We start from the raw sequence: 18,018 nt of genomic DNA, 5'->3' as shown, positions 1-18,018 counted from the left end.
CAAAGTCTGACACAGCCCTTTGAATGCAAAGCAGATGTAATCACAATTCGATGGTTTAGACGAATTTGTAATAACGAAATCAACATTAATTTAATATAAATACTTCACTATAATTAAAATCAAAATTTAAACTTAAGAATTTAGCCTTAATACTCTCGCTAACACTATGTAAATTTTTACACAAACTCACGTGGTAGTTGAAATCCGGCTTCTGGTGGTTGCGGCTGTGGGGGCAAAGGCAAATGTAAATGAGTATGAGAATGCGCATGTGCATGATATTCTCTCGTCAATCGTATCTGAAAATTTATAATTTCAAAACAAAACAAAAAAAGGACGTGGCGAATTTCCAGTTTTAGTGTCGTTTTGTTTTACAAAATCAATCGAATATCATTTGAATTTCTTACGAGTATGAGAGCATGACAGTAAACAACAATTTGAGAAAGGTGGTGGCGGTGGAAGTTTTTTTTTTGAAGAACGTTGTTAAAAAGCAATATTGTTAAAATACCAAGTGCATACATTATTTTTGACAAAGGACATATATGTTTAGTTATTTTTATATATGGTATATTCTCATGAGATAACGCAGTTATGAAGTTTCAATGGACTCTTTAAATTACACTAAAACATAATGAATTGGGTTAATTGTTTTAGGTTTTGTTAAGAAGAATGCAATTTAATGAATTGAATTTTTATAAACAAAATCATGTTAATAAGGTTAATTAAATAGACACAAACACACGCGCATCATACAATCGAGTTTTGAAGTATTGTTTTTTGTTGCGATTTTAGGTCATAGTTCGATTCATTTGTTTCGATTGAAGTTTTGCAATTAATAATAATAATAATGATATCTGTGATTGGTGATTGGTATGCAGTAGTTTGTGTTTTCGGTAGTGGTAGTAGTTAATTCGCAAAACGGATTTGTTTTATAATTCCAAATACGATTGAGTGATTGAATGGTTGATACAAAATGTATGTATGTAGTTTTAAAGTATATACAACAACAAATATCTTGATTTTCAACAAAACAAACGATTGAGGTGGCGGTATGAACAAATGTTATTGCCATTTGATAGTTACTCACCATATGTTCACTGGGATCAAGAGCAACATGATGTGGTGGTATACCCAAACGTTCTCTTTCCATTTGAGATATTGCTGCTGGATTTGGATATAAAGGAAACTGTGAAGGATGTATGCCACTGCGAAAAGAACAAATAAAGAAATTTTAGTAAGTGTTAAATTTTTTTTTTTGCTGGAATATTAATTCATATTAGATAAGTAAGAAATTAAGTGGAGAATAAAAATAGACCAATTGAAAAATCCCCGTATACAGAAAAAAAATTTTTTTTTGATTCAATCACGAAATTAATTGATACAATTAATTTTTTTAATTGAAATGTCTTCAATCACAGAAATGATAGTATCAATTAAAAAATTAATTGACAGCCAATTCAAAAATAAATTGATCCAATAAAATAACTAATTGATACTATTAATTTGTGTGATTGATTTTTGTTTCAATTAAAAAATTTGTTGAATCAATTAAATTTTTAATTGAATATTTTTTTAAAACTCAATTAAGATTTTAATTGGAAAATTTTTCGAGAATTTTTTTTTCTGTGTAGTAAAACCTTTTTTTTGCTTTAAATATAATTCTCCTCAAAAACGATACATTATTATATCTACTTTGACCAGTGTTACCAGGCGATTTTTGATTCTTCCCCCCAAATCTTAAGAAAAAACCCCTAAATTGGTCTAGGCTTTTTTCAAAAACCCCCAAAAAATTTAAGAATGTAAAAAAGTATAAAAAGGGTCCCACATTTCGTGAAAAAAATCCTGTAGTGATACACTTTAAAAATTAAATTTAACCCAAATATATATACTGAAAGAAGAGTTTTCTTTTCTGAGAAATGAAATTTTAGACAAAATAAGTTTTCGTTTGATGCTAAAAAATTTTCTTTTGAAAATAAATAAATAAATAACAAATAAAATTTTCTCTTTAAGAAAATACTTTATAACAAAAGACAATTTCGTTTGTTTAAAATTTTGTCCCTGAAGAATTCTTTTTCTTTGTATGTAATAATACAATATGTATATCAATTTAAAAAGCAGGCTTACTCTTAAAATGCTTTCAGCTGCTACGTTAAAATATTATTGTTTTTAATTGTGGCAAATATTAAAAATGCCCTTTCAACAGAAGCGTTCAAAAAAGATAACGAAAATAATGCTATTGCATACTTGCTTGTATTTAGGATCTTTTGACTTCCCTCATCTTGTTATACCCTCCATCATAGGATGGGGGTATATTAACTTTGTCATTCTGTTTGTAACACATCGAAATATTGCTCTAAGACCCCATAAAGTATATATTCTGGGTCGTGGTGAAATTCTGAGTCGATCTAAGCATGTCCGTCCGTCCGTCCGTCCGTCTGTTGAAATCACGCTAACTTCCGAACGAAACAAGCTATCGACTTGAAACTTGGCACAAGTAGTTGTTATCGATGTAGGTCGGATGGTATTGAAAATGGGCCATATCGGTCCACTTTTACGTATAGCCCCCATATAAAGGGACCCTCAGATTTGGCTTGTGGAGCCTCTAACAGAAGCATATTTCATCCGATCCGGCTGAAATTTGGTATATGATGTTGGTATATGGTCTCTAACAACCATGCAAATTTTGGTCCACATCGGTCCATAATTATATATAGACCCCATATAAACCGATCACCAGATTTGGCTTGCGAAGCCTCAAAGAGGAGCAAATTGCATCCGATCCGGCTGAAATTTGGTACATGGTATTGGTATATGGTCTCTAACAAACGTGCAAAAATTGGTCTACATCGGTCCATAATTATATATAGCGCCCATATAAACCGATCCCCAGATTTGGGTTGCGGAGCCTCAAAGAGAAGCAAATTTCATCCGATCCGCCTGAAATTTGGTACATGATATTGGTATATGGTCTCTAACAACCATGCAAAAATGGGTCCACATCGGTTCATAATTATATATAGCCCCCATATAAACCGATCCCCAGATTTGGCTAGTGGAGCCTCTAAGAGAATCATATTTCATCCGATCCAGTTGAAATATGGTACATGGTGTTGGTATATGGTATCTAACAATCGTGCAAAAACTGGTCCACATTGGTCCATAATTATATATAGCCCCCATATAAACCGATCCCCAGATTTGGCTTGCGGATCCTCTAACAGAAGCATATTTCATCCGATCCGGCTGAAATTTGGTATATGGTGTTGGTATATGGTCTCTAACAACCATGCAAAAATTGGTCCACATCGGTCCATAATTATATATAGCCATAATATTATATAGGCTTGCGGAGCCTAAAAGAGAAGCAAATTTCATCCAATCCGGCTGAAATTTGGTACATGGTGTTGGTATATGGTCTATAACAACCATGCAAAAATTGGTTCACATCGGTCGATAATTATATATAGCCCCCATATAAACCGATCCCCAGATTTGGCTTGCGGAGCCTCAAAGAGAAGCAAATTTCATCCGATCCGGCTGAAATTTGGTACATGATGTTGGTATATGGTCTCTAACAATCATGCAAAAATTGGTCCACATCGGTCCATAATTATATATAGACCCCATATAAACCGATCTCCAGATTTGGCTTGCGAAGCCTCAAAGAGAAGCAAATTGCATCCGATCCGGCTGAAATTTGGTACATGGTATTGGTATATGGTCTCTAACAACCGTGCAAAAATTGGTCCACATCGGTCCATAATTATATATAGCGCCCATATAAACCGATCCCCAGATTTGGGTTGCGGAGCCTCAAAGAGAAGCAAATTTCATCAGATTCGCCTGAAATTTGGTACATGATATTGGTATATGGTCTCTAACAACCATGCAAAAATTGGTCCACATCGGTTCATAATTATATATAGCCCCCGTATAAACCGATCCCCAGATTTGGCTTGCGAAGTCTCCACGAGAATCAAATTTCATCCAATCCGATTGTAATTTGGAACATGGTGTTAGTATATGATCTTTAACAACCGTGCCAGAATTGGTCCATATCGGTCCATAATTATATATAGCCCCCATATAAAACGTTCTCCAGATTGGACCTCCGGAGCCTCTTGGAGGAGCAAAATGCATCCGATCCGGTTCAAATTAGGAACGTGGTGTTAGTATATGGTCGCTAACAACCATACCAAAATTGGTCCAATCACACAAAAATTGGTCCATATCGGTTCATAATCATGGTTGCCACTAGAGCCAAAAATAATCTACCAAAATTTTATTTCTATAGAAAATTTTGTCAAAATTTTATTTCTATAGAAAATTTTGTCAAAATTTTATTTCTAGAGAAAATTTTGTTAAAATTTTATTCGGTTCATAATAAAATTTTCATCATTGTCAAAATTTTATTTCTATAGAAAATTTTGTGAAAATTTTATTTCTATAGAAAATTTTGTTAAAATTTTATTTCTGTAGAAAATTTTGTCAAAATCTTATGTCTACTTTGTCAAACTGAATTATATACGTATTGGATCGATCTTTTTTGATTTAATATATACCACGTATGGACTTACATACAATTTAGAAGATGGTGTTAGGAGGTTTTAAGATACCTTGCCATCGGAAAGCGTTACCGCAACTTAAGTAGTTCGATTGTGGATGGCAGTGTTTAGATGAAGTTTCTACGCAATCCATGATGGAGGGTATATAAGCTTCGGCCTGGCCGAACTTACGGCCGTATATACTTGTTTTATCATAATTCATGCCAGAATTGTTCCGAATATGCTTGAGAATTGCTCCACTTTATAAGGTCTAAGATATTTTTTTACCCCCAAAAATCCCCCTAAACGTGAAAAAACCCCTAAATTTGGGGAGAAACCCCTAACCTGGCAACACTGACCTTGACTTGTTTTTTTTATAGTATATCACATTTGAAGGGATTTATGTTTACTACACAGAAAAAAATTTCACGAAAACTTTTCCAATTAAAGTCTTAATTGAGTTTTAAAAAATATTCAATTAAAAATTTAATTGATTCAACAAACTTTTTAATTGAAACAAAAATCAATCACACAAATTAATAGTATCAGTTAATTTTTTAATTTGATCAATTAATTTTTGAATTGGATCAATTAATCTTTTAATTGACTTTCAATTATTTTTTTAATTGATAATTTCTCTGATTGAAGACATTTCAATTAAAAAAATATTTGGATCAATTTATTTCGTGATTGAATCAGAAAAAAATTTTGTGTGTATGGTAAGACGGGACTTCTGAGACGGTGTTGGTTTAAGTTTAATTCATTCATCTACAACCACCAAGAACACTCATACATACGTTAGAGGTGTGCACGTCAGTTTACCCACGCACACTCACTACGGAAAAATCTTACTCACGCACGATATTGTTTGGTAGCACGCACACTCACGAAAAAACATTTGTACTCACGCACGAAAATGTCCTTACTCACGAAAAATACCGTGATTGACGAAAAATTTCGTGACTCACGAATAATTTTATGAGTAATTTATCTTAGCGACGTAGCGCTGAAAACGTGAGCGTTATTAAAATCGAGAGCTTTATTAAACTCTTAACTAGAGGTGTGCACCTAAGTAATATTGTGCTCACGCTCACTCACGACGGAGAAATCTTATTCACGCACACTCACGCACGATATTTTTTGGTAGGACTCACGGTCACGCACGCTCACGAAAAGAAAATTTACTCACGCACACTCACGCACGAAAATCTTTTGCATGTCATGACGCACGAAAAATATCGTGAGTCACGAAAAATGTCGTGACTCACGAAAAACTTCGAATAATTTTATGAGTGATTTACCTATAGAACCTGACTGAAAACATGAGTATGGTTAAAATCGAGTGCGTTATAAAACTCTTACAAGCTAGGATGTCACTAAAATTATAAATGAATTCAACTCGTAAGAATTTTATTTTCGTAAGCGGGATTATATTCGTGAGCGTGTTTTTTGGAAATTCGTTACTCACGCACACTCACGAAGATATTATTTTCGTGACTCACGCTTACGCACGACATTTGGTTGGTTAATCACGCTCACGCACACTCACGCCGTTGCCGTCAGCGTGACTCACGACTCACGGGTGAGTCACGGAAATGTTCGTGTGTCACGACAATTTCGTGTCACGTGCACACCTCTACTCTTAACATACCAGGTATTCCTAAAATTGTAAATGAATTTAAATCTTAAGCGTTTTATGTTGGTGAGCTGGATTATTTTCGTGAGCGTAATTCCTTACCCACGCACACTCACGAAGATATTTTTTTCGCGACTCACGCTCACGCACGACGTTTTGGTTTGTTAATCACGCACACTCACCCCGTTGTCATGAGCGTGACTCACGACAATTTCGTGTCACGTGCACACCTCTAACTTTCGTATGCCTGTTCCGCTCGTGTACATTCTACTACTTATATTATGGCAAAGGTGATTTAGATGAGGAACATCAAAGTTCAAAAGCCTTTACCATATATATAAATATTTTTGGGATCTTACTTATTACCATTACGGGCATTTTCTTGTAGCTTCGTTAGACTTTAACTGCCAGTTGGCAGGAAGAAAATTTTTCTCCGGTTAAATTAAATTAACAAATTTATTCTGGCATATGAATATACCGGCATGATGACATACATGCTCATAGTGCCATTTAAATGTTCGTTAGCTAACGAAACACTAACGGAGCTTCATGAAAATGGGTGTAAGGTATTTGTAACTTTAAATTAGAAAATATCAGCCTTACCGTCTATAATATTCCATCCAATGAGGATCTAAACGTGATTGACCAGCAGCCGCTGCTGCCTGTGCATTTTTAAGTTCTTCCAATTCTCTGAAATGAAAAAAATAACATATAAACATAGTGTTCGGCTGTGCAATACCTCTAGATACAGATATTACTATGGGCAAATGATTAAATGAAAAAAAAAAAAACAAAGCAGTGGCAAAATGTTGAAAAAATTAAAACATGCACTTTTAACATAAAAAAAGTTTTATTAAAAGCAATTTAATTGGATGTTTTTATTAACAAAATAATAATTCGTGGTTCAACATATCAGATAAATTATGGACTTATTTGCAACATTCAACAAATGCTAATGGCAAGAATCGATGTAACCTTTTGAAAACGAATTTTAAACACTTAGCCACATAAAAAACACCACGAATTATAATTTAATATGTTAATATAAAATCAAGCATTTTATGAAATATAAAAGAGTAGGCAAGCAGCAATGTCATACAAATCATGGTTATGTGAATTATTATCTAAATTATATATGTAATTGATCGTTTGCGTATGTACCTTTCTCTACTATACATGGGCCCCATTGGATGATGATAGGGTACCATCTGTTCAACAGGACTGAAATTATTAAATATTTAAGAAAAAACACATTACAATGAATTTCATTTTAATAGCTTTACTTCATTGTGATATGGAAAATAAAAATAAACAAAAGCGAAGGTTTCGAACTGTTTAAATAAATTTAAATAAAATACAAAATAAAATAATAACATTTGTGATATCCCAAAAAGATGGGCAACAAAATAAAAGAGGAAATACATTTTTGCCAAAACAATCAGGACAAAAGAGAATCCATTTTGAAACAATTTTGATGTTATCTCTATATCGATTTCTAAGTATACAAATATAAAAAAAATTATAACTAGAAATACACTAAATCGTTTTTACCATATTCAATGAGATCGTAATTCTAGAAACATTAGGAAAAATCTTACAAACCCATAGACTCCATAACAACGACATAATTTCATCAATAATTTAGTTGTAATCGATGAACAATAGTTAATATACATGCAAATTACGAATATCAAATTGTAAATTTTTATAAAAAATATTGTATAAATTTATATATGTAACTTTCACGCTCCAAAATATTTTTCTAGAGACATTTTTTGGTATTTCAGCTTTTTATTTAAGTATTTTTATTTTAGTTTACGGGTCGGAAAAAGTATTAAAATTAAGATTACCCATAAGTCGAATTTATTAGAGGTTTTTGAGAGTTATAAAACCGCAAATATTTAAAATTTCAAGTTAATTTATTGTAGTAGTTTTTTTATTGAGTGAGTAAAATCTTAATTTTGATCAATATGAAGTATATTAAAAAAAATATGGAAATGTATCTATCGTATAGACTAGAAGTGCCCATATGTAATATGTACTTTTAGTTAATGTGGTATCACAATGGACTGAATAGTCTAAGTGAGCCTGAAACTTAATCGGGCTGTCACTTTAACCTAACCTAGCCAACCTATTGCCGTCTTTGCTATTACAAGTCTATGGTCTTCCGTCGCCACTAGCCCAAAATAAACTACTGGCGTCAAATAACATAAATTATTGAACTTTATATTAAAAATATAATGGAATTGAAGTTGACTTTTAAAAAATCGAATTCTGTACCCCGCTGCACGGCCAGCTAAAAACTACTTTATATACAGCATGAGTTTAGCAAATAGCTGGAATAATTATTTGAATACTTCAGGGTCCATATAAAATACTGACAAAATCCGGTGTTACTACATTATGGCCCCAGAAGCCAGAGCTTTGTTTAGATTTGCTTGAAATTTTGCACAAGGAGTCCAGCTAGTAGTACAATCAATTTGGTGGAAATCGGTTTTGATTTAGATAGGACCCATATATATACACTTAAAGGGTGATACGGTCAAAATTTGGTCAATATAAACTTGACGTATTTCTTTCAATTTTGCATTTAAAAAACCTGAACACCCCTCATTTTGAAGGTGTGTGTGTAGAATGTTGCTCCTATTTTGATTTTGGAATTCACTCATCAGTTGTCAAAATGCCGTCCAAGCAAGAAGAGCAGCGTATCAAAATTTTGCTCGCGCATCGCGAAAATCCGAGCTACTCGCACGCAAAGCTGGTAAAATCGCTAAAAGTTGCCAAATCAACCGTTACAAATGTAATTAAAGTGTTTGGGGAACGTTTGTCGACAGCCAGAAAGTCTGGATCGGGGGGAAATCGAAAACCGCAAGCCGCTGAGACGACAAAGAGAGTTGCCGGTAGTTTCAAGCGAAACCCTAACCTCTCTCTCCGAGATGCCGCAAATAAGCTGGGTGTATCGTCTACAACCGTGCATCGAGCCAAAAAACGAGCCGGACTATCGACTTACAAGAAGGTAGTGACTCCAAATCGCGATGATAAACAAAATACGACGGCCAAAGCGCGATCCCGGAGGCTGTACACGACGATGCTGACGAAGTTTGACTGCGTGGTAATGGACGACGAAACCTACGTCAAAGCCGACTACAAGCAGCTTCCGGGACAGGAGTTTTATACGGCAAAAGGAAGGGGAAAGGTAGCAGATATTTTCAAGCACATAAAACTGTCAAAGTTCGCAAAGAAATATCTGGTTTGGCAAGCCATCTGTACCTGTGGCTTGAAAATCAGCATTTTCATAGCTTCCGGGACTGGCAATCAAGAAATTTACGTGAAAGAGTGTTTGAATAAACGTCTGTTGCCTTTCCTGAAGAAACACGGTTGTTCCGTACTGTTTTGGCCGGATTTGGCATCTTGCCATTACGGTAAAAAGGCCATGGAGTGGTACGCCGCCAACAACGTGCAGGTGGTTCCCAAGGACAAGAACCCTCCCAACACGCCAGAGCTCCACCCAATTGAGAAATACTGGGCTATTGTCAAGCGGAACCTAAAGAAGACCAAAAAAACTGCTAAGGACGAGCAGCAGTTCAAGGCAAACTGGCTTTCTGCGGCGAAGAAGGTGGACAAGGTGGCTGTACAAAATCTGATGGCAGGTGTCAAGCGAAAGCCTAACTGAATATTTTTCCTGAATTTTATACTAATTGAACTTGAAAAAGAAATTTAATTTGATTTTTTAAATAAACGATTTCACCGATTTACACGCGTTTTCCCTTGACCAAATTTTGACAGTATCACCCTTTACATGAGCACCGGAAACTAAATTTTCACTCTGAGACCACAGTTTCACTCCAATTTACTTGAAATTTTGCACAGGTAACAGAATTAACATTCTAGCTATGCATGCTATGCTTCAAATTTTGCACAAGGAGTATATTTGATAGTATCGTCAAGTGTGCCAAGTTTGATTTAAAACGTGTCAGATTTAGGTATAGCCCCAATAAAAACGTACTTTTGCAGAAATGCATTATTTTGCCCCGAGTTAGTGATGTTTAGTGCAAGTTTATGGCGCATATAGTTGGAAAGTTATTTGAGAGAACTTTAGTCTTATGTAATTGAAAAAAAAAATTACGGAAATTTGAAATTTTTGGGGAAGGAACAAATTTTTTCAAAAATTCCGATTTTTTGGAAATTAAAAATATGAATTGAAACCTTAATAACTTTTGAATTAATTATGATCTCATTACAAGTTTTATTGATTTTTGCAGGGAAAATTGCTTTAAGAAATATTGCTGCATACACCATTCCCAAAATTGGTATCAAAAATCCCCAAAAGTGGGGACATATTAAAAAAAAGTTATTTTTTGTAATTTGCATATTTCTCAACTGTTTACTGGTAGGACGTTGAAACCGTTTACAGTTAGTTTGTGGGGCTTTTTGGAAAAGAGATCGGCTTAGCAATAATCGGTGCTTTGCTAAATGAGAATTTTTGAAAAATTGCCGATTTTGGGAGGAGAAGAATTCATATACTATTTGGCCAAAATGGCCGATAAAAGCTTAAAACGTATCCTTATTTGGTGTTCTATAAGAAACAAGTAAAAAAAAGATTGGTAGAAATCTATAAAAAAATGTTACGTCAGAAAGAATGCATGCGACTTTTTCCCAAAAAATTGTCAAAATTCTGTATTTTTTTAATTTCAACTTCCGGATCCACTCAAAAACGGAACTTCTAGGTTCAAAATACTGACGCTACTTTGTCAAAATTTTGCACAAAAAAAAAAAATAAATTGTGGGCCTATATCTGGCGAACGGTAAGAGACAATTGTACACTTTTTGTAGAGCTTTACAATTTCTATTCAGAAAAAAATCATCGAAATCGGTTCAAAATTGGGGAGTTGAAAGCTAAAACAAAATTTCGTACACCCGAGGTGACTAACTTTCAACGCCTACAGGTCAGCCCGTGGACCCACTAGGGGCCCACAATTTTCCAAACTTAGAGGAAAACACCTCAGCTTTCACACATATCTTTATCCGTTCAAAAGTTGCAGAATTATTAAAAAACGATTTGGTACCACTGTGCAACGCAGAGAATGACGCCGCCGAGTCGCGCCGCCGACCATTTTTTGACAGTCGACGCCGAATACATCGACTCATCTCGACTAAAATTTAGCCGTCAATCAATCAAAAATATCGGTTTACATCAGAAAAATAATAATTGTCGTATTTTTTGCCAAAATGTTGAACCTTTCCTCCACAATCAATCAATATCAAGCTGTTATAATAATTTTGCAAAAATTTTGCTCAAAAAATTTGATTGTACGATTAGTTTACAACTAATCTCACTACCGTTCGAATAACTTCAAATTGATTTTATAATGGATAATTGTCCGCCGCCGAATAGACATATTTATATCGGCTTTTCCGCCAAGCCGCCGAAGGCAAAAATTTAGTGTCAGCCGCCGCCGACAAAAATGGATCGGCTTCATTCTCTGGTGACAGCATGTTCATGCAGTCAAATTGCACAGTCCATGCCACGTACACTTAGATCAGATCTCTCCGATCAGATCATAGTGTGGGATAGGAGTTGTCAATTTCAATACAAGTATATACAATTATGATGTTTGAATTCTCACTATAGATTTTCTGTATTTTCCATGGATTTTACAATTATCTAGAATTACAATCTCAAAAATGGTATTATGTATATTTTCGACACTTAATTTTTCTTTTCCGAATATTCTGATAATTACGTTTTTATTTACGATACTTACCTGAAACCAACATGTGGTCGTGCATATTCTGACAATTGTCGCAGGGCTGGGGTGTCTGTATAAGGAGGTTTAAGTTCAGCTTTAAGTTTGGCCTGTTGAGCTGCCTGTTGGGCAGCGACTGCTTGCTGCTGCTGTTGTTGTTGGTGCATTTGTTGCTGCTGTAGTCATTAGGAATAAATGAGAAAACTAAACAATAAAATTGATTTTTAAACAAAGACGTACCTGTCGCCTTTCTCTCTCTTTTTCGGCAAGTTTACGATCACGGTCTTCACGTTTACGTGCCAATTTGGAATCGGCTACTGGCTTAAATATTAAATCAGTTCTAGTACAAGAGTTATAATCACCGCGATCAATATGGCGAACAAATCTGTGGAAAAAATCAGAAATAAGTATATAATTGTGCTAGTCAATTGATAGTTTCCATCATACATAGCTGACTGGGAACGATGACATTCAGTGTCATCTGGTTTAGCTTCAGGACTAGGACCACGTGGTATATTATGTGTTGGACTAGGTATTTCCGGTTCTGGATCTGGCTCAATCTCAATTGGCACTATAAAAAATAAATTTTTTTTGTGAAATAATGTACATGAAAATGACAGTGAAATTAATAACATACGCGGTTCCGTTGAATGATGGTGTGGTTGAGAAGGCCCTACCAAGCCCGAACTTGCCGAATGAGCATGCGCTCGCAAAGCATCCATGTGCGATGTGGGCTGTAACATATGTGGGGGTTTGCCAACTTCTTGAAAGGGCGATACGTGAGGCGGGGGTGGATATCCGGGAATATGTGAACCAGGATATCCTGCAGGCGGTAGAGCTGTTGGAGCGGCGGGTTGGCCTGGGGTTGATGGGCCATTGTTGCCACTTCCGTTATTACTACCTTGTGGGGTCTTTGGTGTTGGCGGTTTGTTCTGTTGCTGCTGTTGCATCTGTTGTTGCTGCTGCTGCTGCTGTTGTTGCTGATGTTGTTGCTGCTGCTGTTGTTGCTGCTGTTGTTGCTGCTGTTGCTGCTGCTGATGTTGTTGTTGTTGCTGTTGCTGCTGATGTTGTTGTTGCATGTGTTGATGCTGTAATTGTTGCTGTTTCTGTTTTTCAACCGCAGCTGCCAATGCTGGATCATCGGGTCGAGTGGGTGGTGGTCCCTGTAGACCAGGATGATGAGCTGCAGCCATCACTGCCTGTTCCAATGAACCACCTGGACCAGGAGGTTTTATATAAGCTGGGAAACCTGGTCCATACGGTCCATATCCATATGGCGAATTGAATGGGCTGTGATGATGTGGCGAATAAAACATTGAAGGATGTAAAAGCGGGTGAGGATAAGGAGATTGACCCGGATGAACACCAATTGGGGGCATTCCAGCTCCTGCAGGTATAAGTGGCAATGGCAGTGGCATTTGTGGATGGCGTATCACAGGTGGAGATGCACCAGGGCGCAAATGTGGTGGGGGCGATGCTCCCAAGCCGCGTTGCCCAGATTGCGGACCATACATCTTGCTCAATGGACTTGCCATTAGAGCAGAAGCGCTCGAAACAGGCGGAGGTGTCATATGCGGTGAATGTTGTCTTAGTAAAGCATGTCTGTCCCGTTCTGCAACAGCTGCTGCAGCCGCTGAAAGAGCTGAGGACGAAGGATGATGACTAAGTGGTGACTGGGGAACGGGATGCAGTGGACTCTGTCGACTTAGACTGCCTACACTAGATGCAGGTGAAGAGGAACGATGAGCTCCGCCTGCAGACGAGTTTAGACCGCTAGGGGTCCCTGAGTTACTACCACCACTATGTGGGGGTCCACTAAGTGGATTCGGGCCACCAGGACCCGAATTGGTAGATACGCTCGGACTAGCTCGACTAAACGCCGATGATGGGACAGTACTGGTATTCGACATCGAAGTTGTTGCCGAGACTGGTGGGTTTGAACCATGCGATGGTGGCATTGGACCACTTGCAGAAGAAGTAGGTTGTTGTTGCGGTGACTGCATGTGTGAGGAAGGTGGTGTTCTTCGACTCAAACCAGATTCAGGCATACTATTAAGAGATGGTGGTCCAGCCAACAATGCTAATGGACCAGCCCCAGGTCCTAAGCCAGCAAGAGAATGTGGAAGCATGTGATGGCTAGAATGAGCAGGGTGACCGGGGGGCAAATGCGCCAAGTGTGGGTGAATTGGCATAGGATGACCAATTAAGCCAGGTGGTACATTGCTAGACAACCCTGGTAGAGGCGATGTACGGTGTGTATGTGGAGACTGCTGAGGGGGAGGTGGAGGACCCGATGAGGCCTGTGATGTAGGGGGATCTCGTAATTGAGTAGAGGAAGCTGTTGTCACGCCAGATCTTTCTTCGTGAATACCTAATCTCTGGGGAGGTTGAGCTGGCGACGGCGTACGTACAGTTCCCGACGAAATTTGTTGCGGATTTTGACTATGATGCCCCAATCCATGACTTGACAAAGATAGCGGAGGCCCATTTCGAGGATCGTGATTTTGTAAAGATAGCGGTATGGGTGCATGAGGGTGCATTCCTCCAGCACCGGGCGGTAATTCTGCATGTGGCCTGTGTAATTGAGGCAGATGTCCAGGAGGCATATGTTGTGGATGCATTCCTGAGGGAGCCATAGATGATATACTATGAGGAGCTCCACTGTTGGATGTTGGGGGAGCAGAAGTGGGAGGAAGGTGACTGGGATGGTGCAAACCTTGTGGGCCATTCCCGCTGGACGCCGACGTTGGTGTGGGATGATGAATTAAACCTTGAGGGGCTGGTGGACCACTTGGCGTTGATCCACTGGACACCTGGCTTTGGTGAGACGATTGTATGGACAAAGGACCACTATGTGGTGAAATTAAATTCTGTGGGTGCATACCAGGCGGGAGACCGCCCCCAGCTGGTGACGGCATATGCGGTGAGGGGTGGGGCGACTGAAATTGTTGTTGGTTCGAAGGTAATGAACTGCTATTACTACTCTGGCTGTCCTGCCCAGGCGTAGAGCGTGCCGACGCATCTATAGGGCTTTCGGAAGGAGGGTATTTATGACCCACTTCAAGTTGACCACTATACGGTAAAGGTTTCACAAGGTTTTCGCCATATGGAGAAGGTTTCATGCCACCAGTGCTCATGTCTGTAGGAGGGCCTTGAAGTGGTGGATACTTAAGATCTTGAGGACCATATTTTCCAACCATTGGGTCACCATATTTCATCATGAGGCCAGCTGCTGATTCAAATGGTGGTCTCGCCATGGGATGCTGCACCTGATGCTCGTAATGTGGCTTCGGCATAGCCAACCCGGGTGGTGGTGTCGCACCTGGTGGTTGGCCATGAGTTGGCGGAGAAGACTCTTGCGGACCTCCCAAAAATTTATGCGTAGGAGGATTGTCGCCTGGGGTAGAAGCAATACTAACTGGAGGTGGTCCCAAGTTAGGTGGTGGATAACCACCCTTGAGGTCTTGTACTTTCGTTGTGGCATCACTGCCACCGCTGCTGTACGGTTTTCCGGAAGGGGGTCCATGGGGTGATGGTAGATCACCGGGAAATTTGCCAGCATGTTGATCTATCATGAATTTCATGTCATATTTACCGGCTGCAGCTGCAGCGGCTGCTTGCATCTCCTGGCTATATTTAATGGAATCCATTGATTGCGGCGGATATTTGAGATCCTGGTGAACAAACTTTCCAGGCTCGTATTTAATACTTTCTGGAAACTTATGCTCTATATCGGCAGGATATTTCTGTTGTTGCGAATGAGGACCCGACGATGGGGGTCCCGGCGCTGGCGATATAGTACTATTTTCAGTGGGCAGGGACGATGACGGTGGAGGTTGATTGGTTTGAGGTGGCGGTGCGGCAAACTTAAGGTGTCCACCTTCAACAACATATCCTGGGGGTGGCCCGGAAACAAGAGGATGAGCCAAATGACTGGGAGGAGGTGGGATCTGTTGATGTTGCGATGAATCCGGACCATCCACCCTTTTCGTTGTCAAAGACATTGGCGTTTGCCCTTGTGACGAAGGTGGTAGACCTCCTAACAACGGAGGCTTAACGTCTTCCGACTTAACCTCAATTTTTACCTTGAGGTCCTGTGGTTCATTGCTATTTTGATTGCAAACAGCATCCATAACAGCGTCCTTTGGCTCTTTCTTAAAGTATACAACTTCAGGCAATATCGTTTGTGCTTGTGGGGGCGGCTGTTGTGTCTGTGGTGGCGTGGAGATCTCCTGCTTCATATTGGCAAGTTTCTTTAACATATCCTTTGGCATGTCTGTGTCCATCATGTCTAGTTTGCCAACTTCTTTTCTATCGACTGAAGCATTTAAAGCCTCAACCGTGGGAACCTTTATCGGTGGAATTGGTGGTTGTGGCGGATTTACAACGGAGGAAACTGGTTTTGTGGGTGGAATAGCAAGAGGATCTTCTGTGGGCGCTTTGATGTCTTTGAGACTATTATCAGAGACGACCACCATACCGGTATTTTGCGTCATTGATGATGGCGCTTGTATGTTGGTTTCCTCATCGACATTTTTGATTTTATCTTTAATGTCGATTTCCGGCATCTTTACTTCAGTTTTCTGGATCACATTCTTATCACTCTTTGCCGAATCGAGCTCACTGTTACCGCTACTGCTTTCTTCTTTACTTGAGGTGCTCTCTTTGCTATCCTTTGATTGTTGTTCGGCCGAATCAGTATTAGTCGATTCTCCATCATCCATGGCCGAGTCCGATCGACTATCGGAGTTTGTGCTTTCGACCGGACTCTCTGCCCGTTTGCGCTTGTCTTTAGATATCGAAACGATAACAGGAGCTGTGGCACTGGTATCGGTGGATTCATCCTGATTGTCAGTATTTGAACCACCAGTGACAGATCCTTCTGTGTCATTGCGTTTCTTTTTATTTGGTGTTTCCTGGCGACCAGTCTTTCGTTTGTTTGCCGTACCTTCCGATACTGGCGGTTTAGTCGGAGTTTTGGGACTATCGACATTAACCCCTGCAGCGGTCGAAGCAGCAGTTGCCGAAGCAACATTGTCAGGTGTTTCCGATCCACGCTTGGGTCGTTTACCGTTGGCTGTTGGTTGCGGTTGAGTGACCTGCGTCTGGTCACACTTCGCCCCAGTGCCCGGCGTTGTTTGTTGCTTATTTCTCGTCCTCATTCTAGACGGTGATTCATCCCTTTTATGGGTTAAACTAGAATCGCTGTCGCACTCGCTTACGTCGTCTTCAGTCAGAGAACTCGTCTCCTCCTTTGTGACAACTGGCGAAGCGCGACCTTTGTCTGCGGTCGCCGTCGACGCCGTCGTCGTCGCCGTCGTTGTCGTCGTTGTTGGGGCAGATGTAGCAGATTGTGGTTCGGGTGTGTCCTCCTTCTTCGGAGGCGTATTGCTTGCTCGTGTAACACGATTGCGACGCAAAGCACTCTGGCGTCGTCTACGATGAGGGCGATTGCTATTAGCGCTAGGTGTCTTTTTCCACAAATAGTAGAACTCGACTAACTCTGGTGTTTCTTTATGAGGTAATAAATCTTTTTGAATTCGAAAAAAGTTCTTTCCGAATTGTCTTAGTCCTTTGATAAATTTTTTAATTTCGTCTTCGCACCATTTCTTTTCGATGCTCTTTGTTAAGGGGGCTTTTACAAGTGCTTGTAGGGCTTTACCGGGATCATAACCATTATCGTGTAACTACAAAAAAAAACAAAAGAAAACCAAGCCACACACACCAAAAACATAAGAGTTAATAAAGAGAATAGAAATACATAAATTTACTGAGGTATTAATATTGATATACTATCACTACATTTATAAGCGAAACTAAATCACATTCTTTTTTATCATATCCCAGTGTATACCTTAAACTGAGTGTTATTCAATCCATGTCCAGTTGGCATTTTGAAACTGTCGGCTATTTTGTTAAATAATAAAATATCCGGCTAATCCAAGATTATACCTATTTAGGTTAAAATCTCACTTACATTTGTTGTGTACACTGTGAAATTGTAAATTTAATGTCTTGGTGAGTCTTTAATTGCCCATAGAGATTATAGATATGCCAAATTACCTAATTGTACCCATATACTAATTATTTTGTC

General features: G+C 38.8%; 1 protein-coding gene across 14 annotated transcripts in view; it reads right to left on the bottom strand.

Annotated features, from left to right (window-relative positions):
• The window catches only part of Gug (arginine-glutamic acid dipeptide repeats grunge), a 120,579-nt gene that overhangs the window by 13,556 nt on the left and 89,005 nt on the right, over nucleotides 1-18,018 (bottom strand). For 9 of the 14 annotated variants that reach the window (XM_075306444.1, XM_075306446.1, XM_075306445.1 and 6 more), the window contains 8 exons: nucleotides 12,562-17,611; nucleotides 12,372-12,495; nucleotides 12,165-12,309; nucleotides 11,943-12,100; nucleotides 7,339-7,398; nucleotides 6,781-6,867; nucleotides 1,085-1,202; nucleotides 191-296 (listed from right to left, as the gene is read on the bottom strand). In XM_075306444.1, the coding sequence (XP_075162559.1) occupies nucleotides 191-296; nucleotides 1,085-1,202; nucleotides 6,781-6,867; nucleotides 7,339-7,398; nucleotides 11,943-12,100; nucleotides 12,165-12,309; nucleotides 12,372-12,495; nucleotides 12,562-17,611 (5,848 nt within the window). The remainder of the gene's footprint in view (nucleotides 1-190; nucleotides 297-1,084; nucleotides 1,203-6,780; nucleotides 6,868-7,338; nucleotides 7,399-11,942; nucleotides 12,101-12,164; nucleotides 12,310-12,371; nucleotides 12,496-12,561; nucleotides 17,612-18,018) is intronic. The other 5 variants (XM_075306449.1, XM_075306453.1, XM_075306456.1 and 2 more) reach the window with 2 other exon arrangements.

Source organism: Haematobia irritans, chromosome 4 (assembly GCF_050003625.1).
Source record: "Haematobia irritans isolate KBUSLIRL chromosome 4, ASM5000362v1, whole genome shotgun sequence".
NCBI lineage: Eukaryota > Metazoa > Arthropoda > Insecta > Diptera > Muscidae > Haematobia > Haematobia irritans.
The sequence above is the reverse complement of the archived record's forward strand: the minus strand, read 5'-3'. Positions and strand labels throughout refer to the sequence as shown.